Source organism: Aotus nancymaae, unplaced genomic scaffold (assembly GCF_030222135.1).
Source record: "Aotus nancymaae isolate 86718 unplaced genomic scaffold, 86718_ANA_hifiasm-v0.15.2.pri h1tg000014l, whole genome shotgun sequence".
Lineage (NCBI taxonomy): Eukaryota > Metazoa > Chordata > Mammalia > Primates > Aotidae > Aotus > Aotus nancymaae.
The window spans coordinates 68,920,018-68,935,689 of NW_026988425.1; the positions used below are offsets into that span (position 1 = coordinate 68,920,018).

Genomic DNA, 15,672 nt, shown 5'->3' on the forward strand with positions numbered 1-15,672 from the left:
TCACTCGCAAGCTCTACCTTCCACAAAACACAAAAACGCAATTCAGCAACGTTCTTTGCCATTTTATAACAAGGATTGCCTTTTCGTCAGTGTCTAGTAACACGTTCCTCTTCTCTGTCTAAAACCTCACTGGAATCACCTTTCACATCCTTATTTCTAGCAACAGTCTGTCTTAGCATCTGAGCCAGTGTTCTGTGGAACGCAGTTTGGGGAAGCTTGCCAAACTCAGCAGATTCTACCATATCATCTCCCCCTGAAAGAGAAGAGTGAGACATAAGTCCGCCGAAGTCTGCTCCACTCCTATTAGATCTTGAAGTCATGTACTGATTCTTTCCATGGTATTGTGTGCCTGTGTTTTAGAGAAAATAATTAGCATTCTTTTTTTTTTTTCCAGCCAGCCCAGTGTCCCCCCTCCCCACATCCTCTCAGTGGCTTCTGGGACCATTTTAGAAGCATCCCTTCCCAGACTTGTTCACCTTTCTTTTTTTTTTTTCATTCTTAAAGCAAAAATTTTACTAAAGAAAATAGCCTTTCTTGTCACTTTCTTAGAATGAATGAAATAAGTTTTGTATGAGAGAAGGATGGGGGCACATCGATGCCCACCTCAGTTTTGCAGGGTGGGTTCCTACAGCCACGTTCCCCTGGGCTAAGAAGGCTAATGGAATCATGGTGGCAATTCTGTATTGGCCTCCAGCTGATGAAAAGTTTTGCCATGAGAATTTAACTTAGTCCTTCTGATGTTTTTACTGTCTGTTGACACAGAAGATGAAAAGTGACCAATCATGCTATACATAAAAACAAAGGCCAGATATTCTTATATTCTTTTAGAGTATGTCTTATATGATGATTTTTAAAATATTAGGGGAGAAATTAACTTGCGATACTTGAAAGTTCATAGAACAGGGCACTGCAGTAAAACAGGGCTTATGCAGATAAAACACATTTTTCTGTTCTTGGCCAGCAGTTCTACTATCAGGATACTTACTCCATACAGCACTGTATGATAGAGACCAAGATTTATAGTTGGTGATTTCCTGAATAACAACTCGGATAGCAAATGCCTCCACAAAACAACTTTCGTATGTTCTGCAAAGCACAAAGTAGTACAATAGAAAGGATTGTTTGTTTCAGGATTTTTGTAGGGTGGTTTTTTTTTTTTTTAACTCCCACAAGACAAAATTTTTCTTCTTGCCCTAAAATTTGAAAGATTTCTCCTTTCTCTCCCTTTCTTCCATCTCCCCACTTCCCACTACCCATTTCTTCTTCCACTGTCACTTGGACCAGCCCTGGTACATTTACACGTATGTTGGCACTAGGGAAGCCACCTCAAATTCAAAACACACACACACACACACACACACACACACACACACACACACACACACACACGTTGAAGAGAGACTGCTTGAATGATAAAAAGTAAATTCCTTTTACTTCCATTTTGTTTTTCTGTGCCTTGTAGATGACCCAAACTTTCTCTGCAGAGAGAATAGAAAACAAGCAATACTAATAAAAAAGTAGTCTCACCCTAAAAAAAGGAAGACGAAGTTCTCTAGCAACCCTTAAGATGCTCATAAGAAATAGCTTCAACTTTTGCTTTGGAGCAAGACATTCACATATTGGGGTTCTGGGCTGATAAAAGTAATCAATAGAAGGGATGAAGAAGAAGCAGTGAATGCAAGAACAGTGTTGGGGGAAGGGGGGAAAATTCTGGTTGTTATTTCTATGGATTTTTAGGCCAAATTTGAGGACAGGCTCTTGATGACACATAAAGTATCTCTAGCTTGATTTTATGTATGCACACTTTATATACTATCCTTACATAAGTTGTAGACATACAGATCACTGGACTAGAACTGAGAGTTCAGAAGTGAACACTTACTTACACAGTCAGTTAATTTTCAATAAAGGTGCCAAGACAGTTCAACAAAGGTAGGCTTTTCAGCAAATGGTCCTGGGACAACTGGGTAGCCACATGCAAAAGAATGAAGTTAGACTCTCGTCTCACACCATATGCAAAAGGTAGTTCAAAATGGATCAAAGATCTAAACTAAGAGATAAGAGAGAGGAAGACATAGGTGTAAATATGTAACATATAGAACACCAAAAATATAAGCAACAAAAGAAGAATTAGATAAATGAGACTTCATCAAAGTAAAAACATTTTTGCCTCAAATAATACCATTAAGAAAGTGAAAAGACAGCCCATAGAATGGAGGAAATATTTTTCAAATCATAGATCAAATAATCTTGTATACTGAATATGTAAGGAACTCTTATAACTCAAAAATAAAAAGACAAATAATTCAACTAAAACATGAGAGAGAGATTTGAAAGACATTTCTCCAGAAGTACATAAAGGGGCTATACCCACATAAAAAGAAGCTGAGTATCATTAGCCCTCAGGGAAATGAAAACAAAAACCATAATGAGATGCCACTTTGCATCCACTAGGATGGCTGTAATCAAAAAGAAGAGTATTGGCAAGGATGTGAAGAAATGGAAATCCTCATACACTGCTGGTGGTAAGGGGAAATGGTACAGCTGTTTTGGAAAACAGTCTGAAAGTTCTAAAAAGATTGAACATATAGTTACCATGTGACCTAGCAATTCTACTCTTGGGTATGTACCCAAGAGAAATGAGAACATACGTCAGTGCAAAAAATAGTTCACAAGTGTTTATCATTCACAATAGTCAAAAAGTTAGGAGGAAAAATAACATGTCCAAAAACTGATAAATAAATGAATAAATGTGATGTATTCATACAATGAAGCATTATTTAAGAATGGGTCTCCCAGCAGAAAGGACCTGCTGGTAGCAAATGCCTTGAGTTTTATAGTTTGGTTTTAAGAGGTGGTGTCTTATTTACATAGGGCTCATAGATTGGTTCAATCAGGTATGACGTTTACATAGTGCATGGGGAAGGCTGGTGGCCCCACCTTAATCTCCTTATGCAAATGGACTTTCCAGTTGATGGAGCCATCATGTGTGCTCCTTTACAGTACACATGGCTGGCAGAGAAGGGAAGATGGAGCCGTCATCTTGAACATGTCTAGTCCTTAGTTCCTGCTGACATTCACTTGTGCAAGCTCCCGGCCTGCAGACTGCTCTGTGTTAGAATATGATTTGGGACTGCTTTTCATAAAAAAGAAAAGCTTTGCCAAGGACTCCCATACCCTTGCTATCTGCCTGAGTGATTTCTTCTTAACTCCTATATCAGTATCTGTGCTTGAAGTTTTTTCCTTATACTTAAAAAATCAATCCAAAGCCTAGTCAGCCCACATGATGATTGTGCACTAGTTTAGAAGTTTGCACATTGGGCGGGCACGGTGACTCATGCCTGTAATCCCAGCACTTTGGGAGGTTGAAGCAGGCAGATAATGAGGTCACAAGGTCAAGACCAGCCTGGCCAACATGGTGAAACCCCGTCTCTACTAAAAATGTAAAAATTAGCCGGGTGTGGTGACACACGCCTGTAGTCCCAGCTACTCGGGAGGCTGAGGCAGGAGAATTGCTTGAACCCAAGAGACGAAGGTTACATTGAGCCGAGATCATGCTACTGTACTCCAGTATATCATGGCTCCTGCTTCATTGTGAGGGATTTTAATACCTTTAGAGCAGTCTTAAGTACCCAGTCTGACTGGTTATCCTGTCAGCAGAGTGTGTCACCTGTCATAGAAGAATAGTTTTGTTTGTTGATCATATATGGACTGATGATTGATACAAGTTTCTGAGTCATATCTTATTGGAAGGGGCTTTGAGAGCTCTAGGCCTGTAGGCCTTCCTGAGGAGGTGACTGCATTTGAATAGGCTCTAAGTTTCCTGTATTCCACCTCTGCCCTGCTACAGCATCACAAGGGGAAACCTGGACTATTTACCATGCCTGTTGCAAGGTAGGTGAAAAAGAGGGAGTTCTGAGAGAGCAAATGAAGCCCCAGGAATCTCCTCAACCCTGGCAATGAATATACTATCCTCTGACCTTATACTGAAACAGTGACATCTGTGTCTCCAAGCTGTGGAACTCTGACCACTACTCTGGAAGTAGCCCTGGAGTATTTTGTTATCACTTTTTTTTTCACACTAGGCCTAGACTGGAGGATTCAGTTTGGTGAGTTGTGAGACGCTAAAAGTTGGAATTAGAGGAGCAGAGACCCCTGGCAACTTTATTGAGCTGTGTAGCCTTAGCCTTTCCTGAGCTTTGGAAAACCTCAGACATCATGTCACAAAATCAAAAGAATCTCAAAAAAAAAAGAAGAAGAAACAAAAATTTAAAAAAGAAAAAGAAAATCAACAAAATCTGAGAAAAACACAGGAAAATCATCAGCAAATGGTGATCCTGATAGCACCTCTTTCTTATGGGTGGTTATGAGAAGATTCAATAGTAATCCCCGTAAGGTATCAAGTCCAGATTCTGGCACAAAATAGTGCTCAATAAGTACTAGTTGTCATTGATAATAACATCATCTCTTGGCTTTCAAGGCAGAGAAAAAGAGGTATCTCCGTTGATGCCTAATGTTAAAAAAAAGTAACATTTTGTAACTTTTTGGCAATATCTTAAAAGATTTTATGATGTAACTGTGATGCTTGGGAAACTTTTTCTTAGGCTGTCAGAATCTTTCATAACCATATGTTGAGTACTTGCTTTGTGTAAACAGGTTTCTAGTCACAAAGGAATTATAAAAAGAAAGAAGAAATGGCCTTTGCCTTTGAGCAGTTCCTAATGTTATAAGAATTAATCATGGCCTATATTTTAAATAGGTTGTACCTAACCTAAGTTTTTGCTGTCAGTGTTTTTTGTTTGTTTGTTTTTTGTTTTTGTTTGTTTGTTTGTTTGTTTGTTTTTAATTTTTTTTAAGACGGAGTCTCACTCTGTCGGCCAGGCTGGAGGGCAGTGATGCCGTCTCGGCTCACTGCAACCTTTGCCTCCTGGGTTCAAGCAGTTCTCCTACCTGAGCCTCCCGAGTAGCTGGGACTGCAGGCACCCATTACCATGCCTGACTAATTTTTGTTTTTAATAGAGATGGGGTTTCGCCATGTTGGCCAGGCTGGTCTCGAACTCCTGACCTCAAATGATCTGCCCACTTTGGCCTCCCAAAGTGCTGGGATTATAGGCACGAGCTACCATCCCCAGCCTGGTATCAGTGTTTTAAACCAACTGCATGTATATTTTAATATAGACAAAAATAACTGTGATTAGCTCTTTTTAGAAACAAGCCCAACTCTAAAATAATCATACTTCAGAGTTTTTATTTTTGCATCCTGCCCCTTGCTCCCAGTTGTCAACATATCTCCCCTACTCTTGCTACCAATTGTCAGTTTACCCCTAACCCTACCCCTCACACATATACTCCAACTACCAGGTTGTTATAAAGCATTCATATATTTTTGTGTAAGAAACAATTTCTTGCATTTTCCCAAGATAATTATTTGAAAATGTAATTATTTGTAAATAGATGTGTTTTATTGTGAAATCACCTAATACTCGAATTCATTTATTTAGCTTAGAAACTTGGTCTAGAGCAGTGACTCTTAACTTGGCCGCATTTTTTTAAGGCAGTATTATTATTGATTTCTTCTTTTCAAAATTTAGCAAGTCCATAGTATTCTTACTTCAGTTTATTTGAAGTGAGGCTCAGATGATATGTGAATGATATGCATGATATGTGAAAAGGAAGTTCATCAGCATCGCATCTTACCTGTTTCTTGTTCTTCCTGTTTCACAGCCCTATAGAATGTTAGAGCTGGCAAGGACTTTATCACCAACTTCTCATCACCAACACCCCTCCTTTAGCAGAGGAGAGAAACTGAGGCTCGGAGAGGCGAGGGGACTTGCTTGCACTCACACCACCACCGTGTGGCTGAGTCCGGAGCAGAACCCTCCCTTCGCCTCAGTGTCTCTCCCTGGCTGATAATCTTTGTCTGTTTTTTGACTCCCTTTTCTGAGCTGTCACCAGGTCCTCTTACTGTTTCCTGGAAATGTCTCTTGGTTGTCTTCCTTCCCGTTTCTTCCTGGCTGATCTTGTCGCTCAACACCTCACAATGGGAAAGGCCTGACAGAGGACTTGGTCTCTGAGGCATCCATTATACCAGATCAATTCTCTCTGATTACCACTGTCAACACCTCACTCCTCTTCTGTGAGGCTGCCAGGAGCTCCCTGCTTCTCGTGGTTACGAATATCAACACTTGTCCTCGCGTGCTAGACCCTCCAGAGCCTGGCATCACCGGGAAGGCCCAGCCTCATGGCTGTCTTCTCCCCGTGAGCCCCAAAGCCCGCTGTCTTCTCTGGGCTTTCTTCATGAGTCAGCCATGTTTTTTTTATGCCTTTAGTTTTTGTTCTCCCCAGCTTCCGGTTCTCTCCCTGCCTCTCTAGCTACAGCAGGTCCTCCAATAACATCGTTTCATTGGATGTCATCTCCTCATAATGTTGGTGAGGAAGAAGAAGGGGCCACTGCGGAGTTTGTGTGGTCTCCCCAGGTCTGTGTGGGTTTCCTCTGGGCACTCCTGTTGTCTTCCACATCCCAAAGATGTGCATGTTAGGTTAACTGATGTGCCTCATTGTCCCCACCCGAGTGAGTGTGGTGGGAGTGTGAGCGTGTCTTCCAGTGGGAATGCATCCTGTCCAGGGTTGGTGCCCCTCCGCAAGCTGCTGGGATAGGCTCCGGCCACCCAAGACCCTGAACTGGAATAAGAGAGTGAAGAATTATCTTACTTTGTTTTTTCCGAGTCCCTTCATTATACCAAAAGTTTATGTTAATCTTTCTTAATTGTATGTATAGCTCACATTTATTTCAGTGTTTAACATAGAAGAGTTTTGGTCTTTATTTAGAAGTTTGGTGGTGTTTTTGTGACCAGAAATAGGCAATAGGAACTTAATTCTTTTTAGAGACAGGGTCTTGCACTGTTGCCTGGGCTAGAATGCCGTGGCCTGACTATGGCTTATTGCAGCCTCAAACTCAAGCAGTCCTCCCACCCTACCCCCTGAGTAACTGGGACCACAGGTGCACACCACCATGCCCGGCTCATTTTTTTTTTAAGAGAGCCAAGGTCTGGCCAGGCGCAGTGGCTCACGCCTGTAAATCCCCGCACTTTGGGAGGCCAAGGCGGGCGGATCACGGGGTCAAGAGATCAAGACCATCCTAGCCAACATGGTGAAACCCTGTCTCTACTAAAAATAAAAGGCAAAAATTAGCTGGGCATGGTGGTGTGCACCTGTAGTCCCAGCTACTCGGGAGGCTAAGGCAACAGAATTGCTTGAACCTGGGAGGTGGAGGTTGCAGTGAGCCGAGATTGCGCCATTGCACTCCAGCCTGGCCCAAGCCTGGTGACAGAGCAAGACTCTGTCTCAAAAAAAAAACAAGAGAACCAGGGTCTCACTGCTGCCTAGGCTGATTCAAACTCCTGGCCTGAAGCAGCCCTCCCACCTCACCCTCCCAAAGTTCTGGAATTATAGGCATGAGCCATAGTGCCCAGTGTAACTTGTTTATAGAAATTGGCCTATGGTAAAATTGATTTTGTTACACAATATTTTGCTTAAATTCATAGCTTCCAAGTAGGTGAGGACTTACTGTACTCCATTCTTCAGGCCAAGTTCAGGTTCTACCTCCTTTTTAATGTTTTTCTTGATTGCTACAGTGATAGCCCAGTGATTCCCCTTTACTCCCAGACATTTTCTGATTCTATCCTGCCATGTAGCATTGCACATCATAGCCTCTCATATGGTTCTCTGGCTTTTCCTTGTAATTGTGTTGCCTTCTCAATTATATTTAATGCTCTTTGAAGGCAAGGCTTATGTTTATATTTTTCTCATATACACTATTACCCTCCCATCCATGTTTGAAGACCCTCAGTGAACGCCTGAAACTGAAGATAGCACCAAACCCTGAATATACTGTTTTTTCATATAGATACATACCTATGTGAAGGTTCAGTTTATAAACTAGGCACAGAAAGAGATTAACAATAGTAACTAATAATAAAACAGATCAATTATACCAATATGCCATGATAAAAGTTCTGTGAATGTGGACTCTCTCTGTCTCACAATATCTTGTTGTGCTGCACTTACCCATCTTGTGATGAGTAAGGGATGGGAGTGGGACAGCATGAGGTTTCATCATACTACTCAGCATGGCATGCACGTTAAAACTTATGAGTTGCGTATTCCTGGAACTTGCCATTTGATATTTTCAGACTAGTTGACCTCAGATAACTAAAACTGCAGAAAGTGAAACCTTGAATAAGGGGGGACTACTGGATTCCAGTCTTATAGTGCCTAGTAAGTGGTCTGTCATAACCACTTATTAGGGGCTTCTTGAACTTATAAAGTTGCTATTCAGAGCTACATGTGGTTCAGACACGTTACAGTGTTGGCGGCTTGGGTCAGGATCAGTTGTTAATATTGCAGCATGGTGCTCTGCTGTGTTCCAGGTGTTGGCAGGATCAGTGGCTATTGTGTTAATGATCCTCTCGGGAGACTGTCTGTATAGATATGGTGTTCATGCTAATAGTTTAATTTGTAGATCAGTAGCTGCATGACAGGGAGGCCGGGGGCTCCCTGCTGAGAACTGCACACAGGCATCTTGGATCTTCTAGTAGGTAATAGTTACTCGAGAAAGGAGTATTCTCATAACTCTGGCAGATCCTGAGCACACCATTGTGAAATGTACACTGGCCTGTCTCCTCTCCCACTGTAAGTCCTTGAGCCAGTAATTGACCTTGGTGTTCTCTTTTCTACAATACTGGCACAACATCTTAGGTTTAATCTGATCTTTGTCTAAAATATTTTTTTCAGAACCCATTAAGTACTGTATATTCCCAAAAAAGATAAGTGTGTTGTAATAAGTTCCTGGTATTGGAACAAGGAGTGTGTATTATTTAAAGAAGCTTTGTCTATTTCTGAATTCCAGTGCCCCTTTTCCATGCCTTCCTACCTTTCCTGGTAGTCATCCCTGGACTGAGGTAACTGCAGATTTTACAGTACTTTGGACTATGCACTCCTTGAGGCACAGCCCCTATAAGAATTGCCTCTGCCAATGGCTCGTAAACTTGGAATTATTTTTTCTTTAATGTCAGCAGGACTACTTTCACCCATACAAAATGGTTTGGCCTTTTTCTCCTTTGGCACAAAGGAGACTTGGAAGAGGCTCGGATAAAGGTACAGTTGACGAGCTCTGGCATGAGAGTGAGTTCAGCGCCTCTGGGCTTTCATTTCCCCTGTTCATCTCATGTTCAAAATCCTCATTCTACCCAGAAAGTCTTCTCTTCCCACCAGTGACACCTAAAGATGTTTGTTTCAGATCCTGCTTTGTCTCCAACACACACAGCAAAATACTGCATGCCTTCATTTTCAGAAAGTTACCCACTGGAGTCACTTTAATATTTTTTTAATCCTTTTAGGTGGATGGAAGTTTGCTTAGTTGAAGAATTGCCACCAACCACTGAACTGGAAGAAGGGCTCCGGAATGGAGTTTACCTTGCAAAGTTAGCCAAGTTCTTTGCCCCGAAAATGGTATCAGAGAAAAAGATCTATGATGTGGAACAAACACGTTATAAGGTAACCAAGATCTAATTGTTTTTGGCTTCCAGCTAAAAGTGAAAGTTTGGTATTTCATGTCCTCTTCCTTCTTTTACTCTTAGTGTTTCTGTAAGGATTTTGGGGAGTGGGTGATGTCTTTGGAGCCTGTTAATATCATTCCTGAGGCAGTAGCAGTTTTACAAAGCAAAGTGTTTCTATTTCTAGTCTGAAGCTGAGAGACCTCTGATCTTACAGCTTGCTAATGCCTCCCCCCAGTTCCATGAATGACTTCATGGAAGTCATTTTTGACTTTATTAGTGCCAGTAGAGGTAAAAGTGGGAGCATGCTACCACTCCTTTTTTCACCACTGACACAGCTTATTACTCCTAGCGTGGGTACTCAAACTTGTGGCCCTAAAGAGTTAGGGCCAATGTGATAAAAAAAAAAAAAAAAAAAAGTAGGAAGGTTGAACGATTAACCAATAATTCTTTTCCATTTGATGTTTAAAACAAAATATGCAGCAAATCACACTGCCACGTGTGTACCTATGCAACAATCTTGCATGTTCTTCACATGTACCCCAAAACCTAAAACGCAATTAAAAAAAAAATGACTAACCACTTCGTGTACAACTAGTTTTAAGAATTGTTTCAGGGCTAATTTGGGAAGCATCAGAAAATAAAAAGCTATTTTAGCCCTTTTAGAAACATCATAACAGCTGGGTATGGTAGCTCTTGCCCATAATCCCAACACTTTGGGAGGCCAAGGTAGGAGGATTGCTTGAGCCCAGGAGTTCAAGGCTGCAGTGAGCTATGATCATACCACTGCCCTCCAGCCTGGATAACAGGGTGAGAACCTGTCTCTAAAATAATAATAATAATAGGAAGAAGAAGAAGTAAGATCAACAATAAAAACTGCACTGTTATTTAAATTTAGAAGAAGCAGGGAGAAGAAAACAAAATCAAAATAAACACCAATTTTATAATAATAAAAATTCCAAACTTTTAGAGATACATATCAAAGTATTTACAGATAAAATGATACATCTAGGATTTGTTTCAAAATAATTGAGGGAAAGGTAGACAGATGATAAAAAGCCGGCTGTGAGTTCATAACTATTTTGAATGATGAGTACATAGGAATTCATTATGCTATTCTGCGTAGTTTTTTACATTTGAAGTTTTATATTCAAAAGGAAAAGGAAAAAGCAAACACCAAACTAAAAGGCTTCTCCATTAGCGATGCATCTTCAGAATAGAATGTTTAAATGTCTGGTGTTCTACGCTGCAATATATGACCGATTGTCTGCTACAGGTCAAGGTTTCTAAAGCTTCTTTGAAACTTCATCTTTATGTTTTTAATGCATTTAGTTCTCTACATAATATTTTTTATCTGCAGATTTTCAAGTATTCTGAACAGTTATTTCTCTTACAGCTGCAGGGAATGTGTTGAGTAAGTTGGAAAAGGAATGATTTCCCATTTATTGCATGATTCATAGTACCCTTCAGTTCTTTAAGCAAAATATATTCTTTAATATGTATATTAAACACGGATAGAATGTTTGAATAATCTTTAAGGCAAACAATAGAAAAGATCACTTGTCAAATTTATTTTGAGTCTGTTTTTCTAGCCTAGTCAAAAAGGTAACCGAACAAAAGTTTTTGCCTTGAATAATGTTATAAATAAAAATGTTCACATTTATTAAAGTAAATTTGAGTTCATGAAGTTTCACTCCAGAGTTCCAGCTCATGTTAACCTTCCACAGGACTTTAATAAAACAATAACTTAGCCAGCTAAAATTAAATTTTAGAAAAATTTTTTTCAGAAATATTTTTAAAAATTCAGAGAAGCCCAGAAAACGACCATCTGTATCATCTCTCCACAAAATAAATATTTGTCCACATTGTAGACTACAGCTTGTCTTCTTTTCATTGCTTTTATTCTGGCTATAATCAAGATCTAGGTCTGTCAGTACCAACACTTATGTAGATTTGATGATAGAGTTTGGGGTAGGCTCCAGCTCAGCTGAAAGGGAATTACAGTTTTCTTTTGGCTTTCATGGACTGTGAGAATCAGGCTGGGAAGACGGCCTTCATGGAAGTGAGCCTAAGAGCAGTGTGTGGGCTAGTTCTTTTCTCTTCCTGGAACATTGTATACCTTGAATATAGGAGCGTCCCTCCAGATCAGCTCTTGGCCCTCAAGGCAGTTGCCTCGCCACAACTTAAACAGGTACCTTCTCCTCCTGGCATCAGAGATCCTATTATTTAAATGAATAGCAACCTCTCTTTGGAATGGGAACAAGGGAAATAATATTTGCAATTTCTGTTTATGGAATAAAATACTTGGGGGGTTAGGCAGGTGATGACATCCCTAAGTGAAACATCACAAGAGGGATGCCACCCCTCCCCACATCAGATCCCTGGAAGGCCGGGTGGCACAGAGGTGATGCTGGGAGACGGGCAGGAAGGAGGGAGTCATGGCAGGAGGGAGGCCGTGGCCCGCTGTGGTGTGGGAGCCCCTCTTTGCTGAGCTAAAAGAAAAAACAAGACAGATGGAAAGGACCCCATGTGGGGGAGTCCTTTCTCCAGTGCAGAAAAGAGATTTGTTTTTTTCCTTTATTAAATCCCTGAAAGTACCTAGTGTTCTTGATGGAAACTTTTAGTGATTTGCCATATAATTATAAAATTTTATTTTAGGGCCTTTTCATTTCTCATACAAAAGATGAAAGGAGATAAATATTAGCAAACAGGTAACTCAACTTCCTGATACTGTGTTGTTCAGGACTGAAGCATGTCACATAGCCCTTTGCAAGGAGAGCTAAATCATAGGACTAAGGCAAAGAGACGTTGGAGAACGCTCACTAACCCAGCCCTAGCCCCTCGTGCCATCTGGAAACCATGAATTCAGTGAACTCAGGCTCTCGCTGCAGGGTCTGCCTAGACTGCAGCCATAAAATATGTTGGCCTTGGCACCGGCAGCTTTGATGAGCATCAGTTAGGTAGACAGGAGCTTTCGTGCTACCCCATTCTCTTTGTCTGCCAGCTTATGTACAACCCTGGTTCCTCATTAATTTTGGGTTGGAAAGATGTCCTGAGGAGTAGAGTTCAACTTTCCAGTTATGAGTATTTTTTCCACAGTCACCTCCGCCCTCCACACCAGGTCTGAGTTACATGCCCATGCCATGTGCGCTGCGGCTCCTGACACAGTCCCTCTTGCACATGCCATAGTATATCGTAAAGCAGGCAGGCACCATGTGTGCCTCTATGCCCCATCCCCAGGGAATGGTGCAGGGTCTGATCCATAGTAGGTGCTTGGGGAATAGCTGTTGGATAAAGGAATGAATGATAATAGTTTCACAGAAGCCAAAGGATTCCATTCCTTTTCTTATCTTCTGTGCTTTATTCAGTACATACTCAATACACTGAGTGTGATGCCCTTCCTCTAAGAATGGTGCTCAAGCCTCCTGCTGAACCACCTAATGGGAGGATGTAAAAATTGGATTCTTGGGTCCCACCCCAGACTACTAAGTCAGGCAGAATCTCTTGACCCAGGAAGCGGTAATCTTAATAAATCATCTGCAGGTGATTCTTTACTTCTGCGCTGCTAAGGTTTGAGTTAAGAACCACTGCTCTTTATAGGTGAATAAACATTAATATCACAAGTTGCAATACAGTTGTAGAGAAGGAAGATAAAGGCATACCACTACACAAATACATATAGGGTGGAATTCATTCATCCATACAACACTTATCAAGACCCATTGCATGCCAGGCACTGTTCTAGGCACTAATGGCAGGATAGTGAGCCAAGCAGACATGGGCCTGGCTTCGTGGTGGCAGGAAGGCAGACTAAGTGAATTTACGGCTGTGAATTGTAATAAGTGTCTAAAGGAAGACACGAAAGCCAGTGTTATGTGTAGATAGCAACAACCAGGAGATGGGCTTCTCCGAGGAAGAGTTTACTCTGAGTATGGAAGAGTGAGAAGAAAGTCATCCATGTGCAGTCAGGGGTGGACACTGGGAAGAACGGCCCGAAGAGAGGGAGCTCATTTGTGAGAGACTTGCCACAAGGAGGAAAAGAGCTTGGCCATAGCGGAGTGGTTGAAAGGGATGGTGGTGAAGATGAGGCCAGGAAAAGCAGAGATGAGACTGCACAGCCATTGAGGCCCCATGGAGCACCTCAGAGTTCATGCTATGTTGGGGGGACAGCAATCAGAAGCCTTGTGATGCCATATGGTGCAGTTTGTGCTTCAGAAAGATCAGTTGCTGCTATGTGGAGAACAAACCAGAAGGAGAATGAGGGTGGGGATGGAGTCCAGCAAGGGGATAATTCAGTCCAAGTGACAGTGGCCTGCACAGACAAGAAGTGAACTGCTTCCAGAGGGAAAACCAGGGGTGGATCCTGAGAAGGAAATAGAAATGGGTGGAGGGCCATGAGGAGAAGACAGCTGGGTGACAGTGGGAGATGGCCAAGGAGGAGGGAGCAGTCCTGTCTATCCTAAAGGGGGTGTTGGATGGTGATGGACCAGGAGGGTTTCCATGGTGGGGGCTTGAGAGATTAGAGTTTTCCCAGGCAGACTGGGGCAGACAACAGAAAGAAGAGGACAAAAGGGCATTCCTTGGAGAGGTTTCAGTCTGACAAGGCTCAAGGATAAAGAGTACCCTGAACAGTGCCTTGATAATTGCAGGTTTATAATACATTCTTATTGAATATGTAGGTGTGCCTTAGATAGAGAAGACATGCACACAGTGGTTAGTAGTGTGAACTGTAGAATCAAAATACTTCAGAGTCTAGCTTGACCATTGACTTTAGCTCTCTGAGCTTCAGTTTCCTCACCTGTGAAGTGGGAATACAGATTGAGTATCCTTAATCAAAAATCCAAGGTGCTCTATGAATAAACTATGATATAAAACAAGCAAAATATTATTCAAAATATTATACCAAGTGTTACTGATACCTGGGAATTCTAGCATGGAAGAAAGAGGATATAAGATGTAAGACAGAAGAGTCTAAAGAATATTTATTAGATTTGGAAACTTCAGTAGGAATTCATTATATATTTTATTTCTATCTACTTATGTCTACTTGAAACATGTATAATTTTTAACTCTACATTCAAAATACCTAGAAACAATTCCATGTAAATTTACTGTGATAATTATTTTCTACTCATATATTTATCTCCCTTTTCTTCTGCCCATTCCTTTAACTTAGAATCCTGCTTCTCAAATAGTAGATGCTCAGAAATAATCCTTTTAATAAATTTAGCTTAGTTAGCATTAAATTTGAGACACTAAATAAGCAGTCGTGTTTTATTTTATTTCATTTTATTTTTATTTTACTTTAAGTTCTGGGATACATGTGCAGAACATACAGGGTTGTTGCATAGGTATGCATGTACTGTAGTGGTTTGATGCACCTATCAACCATCTTCTATGTTTTAAGCCCTGGATGCATTAGGGATTTGTCCTAATGCTCTCTCTCTCTCTCCTTTTGCCTCCCACCCCTGACAGGCCCCAGTGAGTGATGTTCTCCTCTCTGTTTCCATGTGTTCTCATTGTTCAGCTCCCACTTATGAATGAGAACATGTGGTGATTGGTTTTCTGTTCCTGTGTTAGTTTACTGAGGATGATGGCTTCCAGCTTCATCCACACCCCTGCAAAGAACATGAACTCATTCTTTTTTATGACTGCATGGTACTCCATGGTGTATATGTGTCACATTTTCTTTATCCAGTTTATCGTTGGTGGGTATTTTGGTTGGTTCCAGGTCTTTGCCATTGTAAATAATGCTTCAATAAACATACATATAAATGTGAAAAAAAAAAATCCAACGTGCTCCAAAATTCAAAACTTTTTGAATACCAACATGACACTCAAAGGAAATGCTCCTTGGAGCATTATGGATTTCGGATTTTGGATTAGGGATGCTCAGTGAGTATGTCTGATGCAATATTCCAGAATTTGTAAAAATCAGAAACTTGAAACACTTCTGATGCCAAACATTTCAGATAAGGGATCCTCAACCAAATAACAACAGTATCTGCCTTTGTAGAGATATTGTGAGGTGCAGAATGATCCATGCAAGGCACTTGGCACGGTGCCTGATAGACTTGAGCATCTACTGAATATTGGAGGCAGTGCTTGTTCTAAGGCA

General features: G+C 41.1%; 1 protein-coding gene across 1 annotated transcript in view; it reads left to right on the forward strand.

The window, feature by feature from the left end:
- Positions 1 to 15,672, forward strand: part of IQGAP2 (IQ motif containing GTPase activating protein 2) — a 316,353-nt gene that overhangs the window by 145,723 nt on the left and 154,958 nt on the right. The window contains exon 3 of the mRNA XM_064376064.1: positions 9,399 to 9,555. Within this exon, the coding sequence (XP_064232134.1) occupies positions 9,399 to 9,555 (157 nt within the window). The remainder of the gene's footprint in view (positions 1 to 9,398; positions 9,556 to 15,672) is intronic.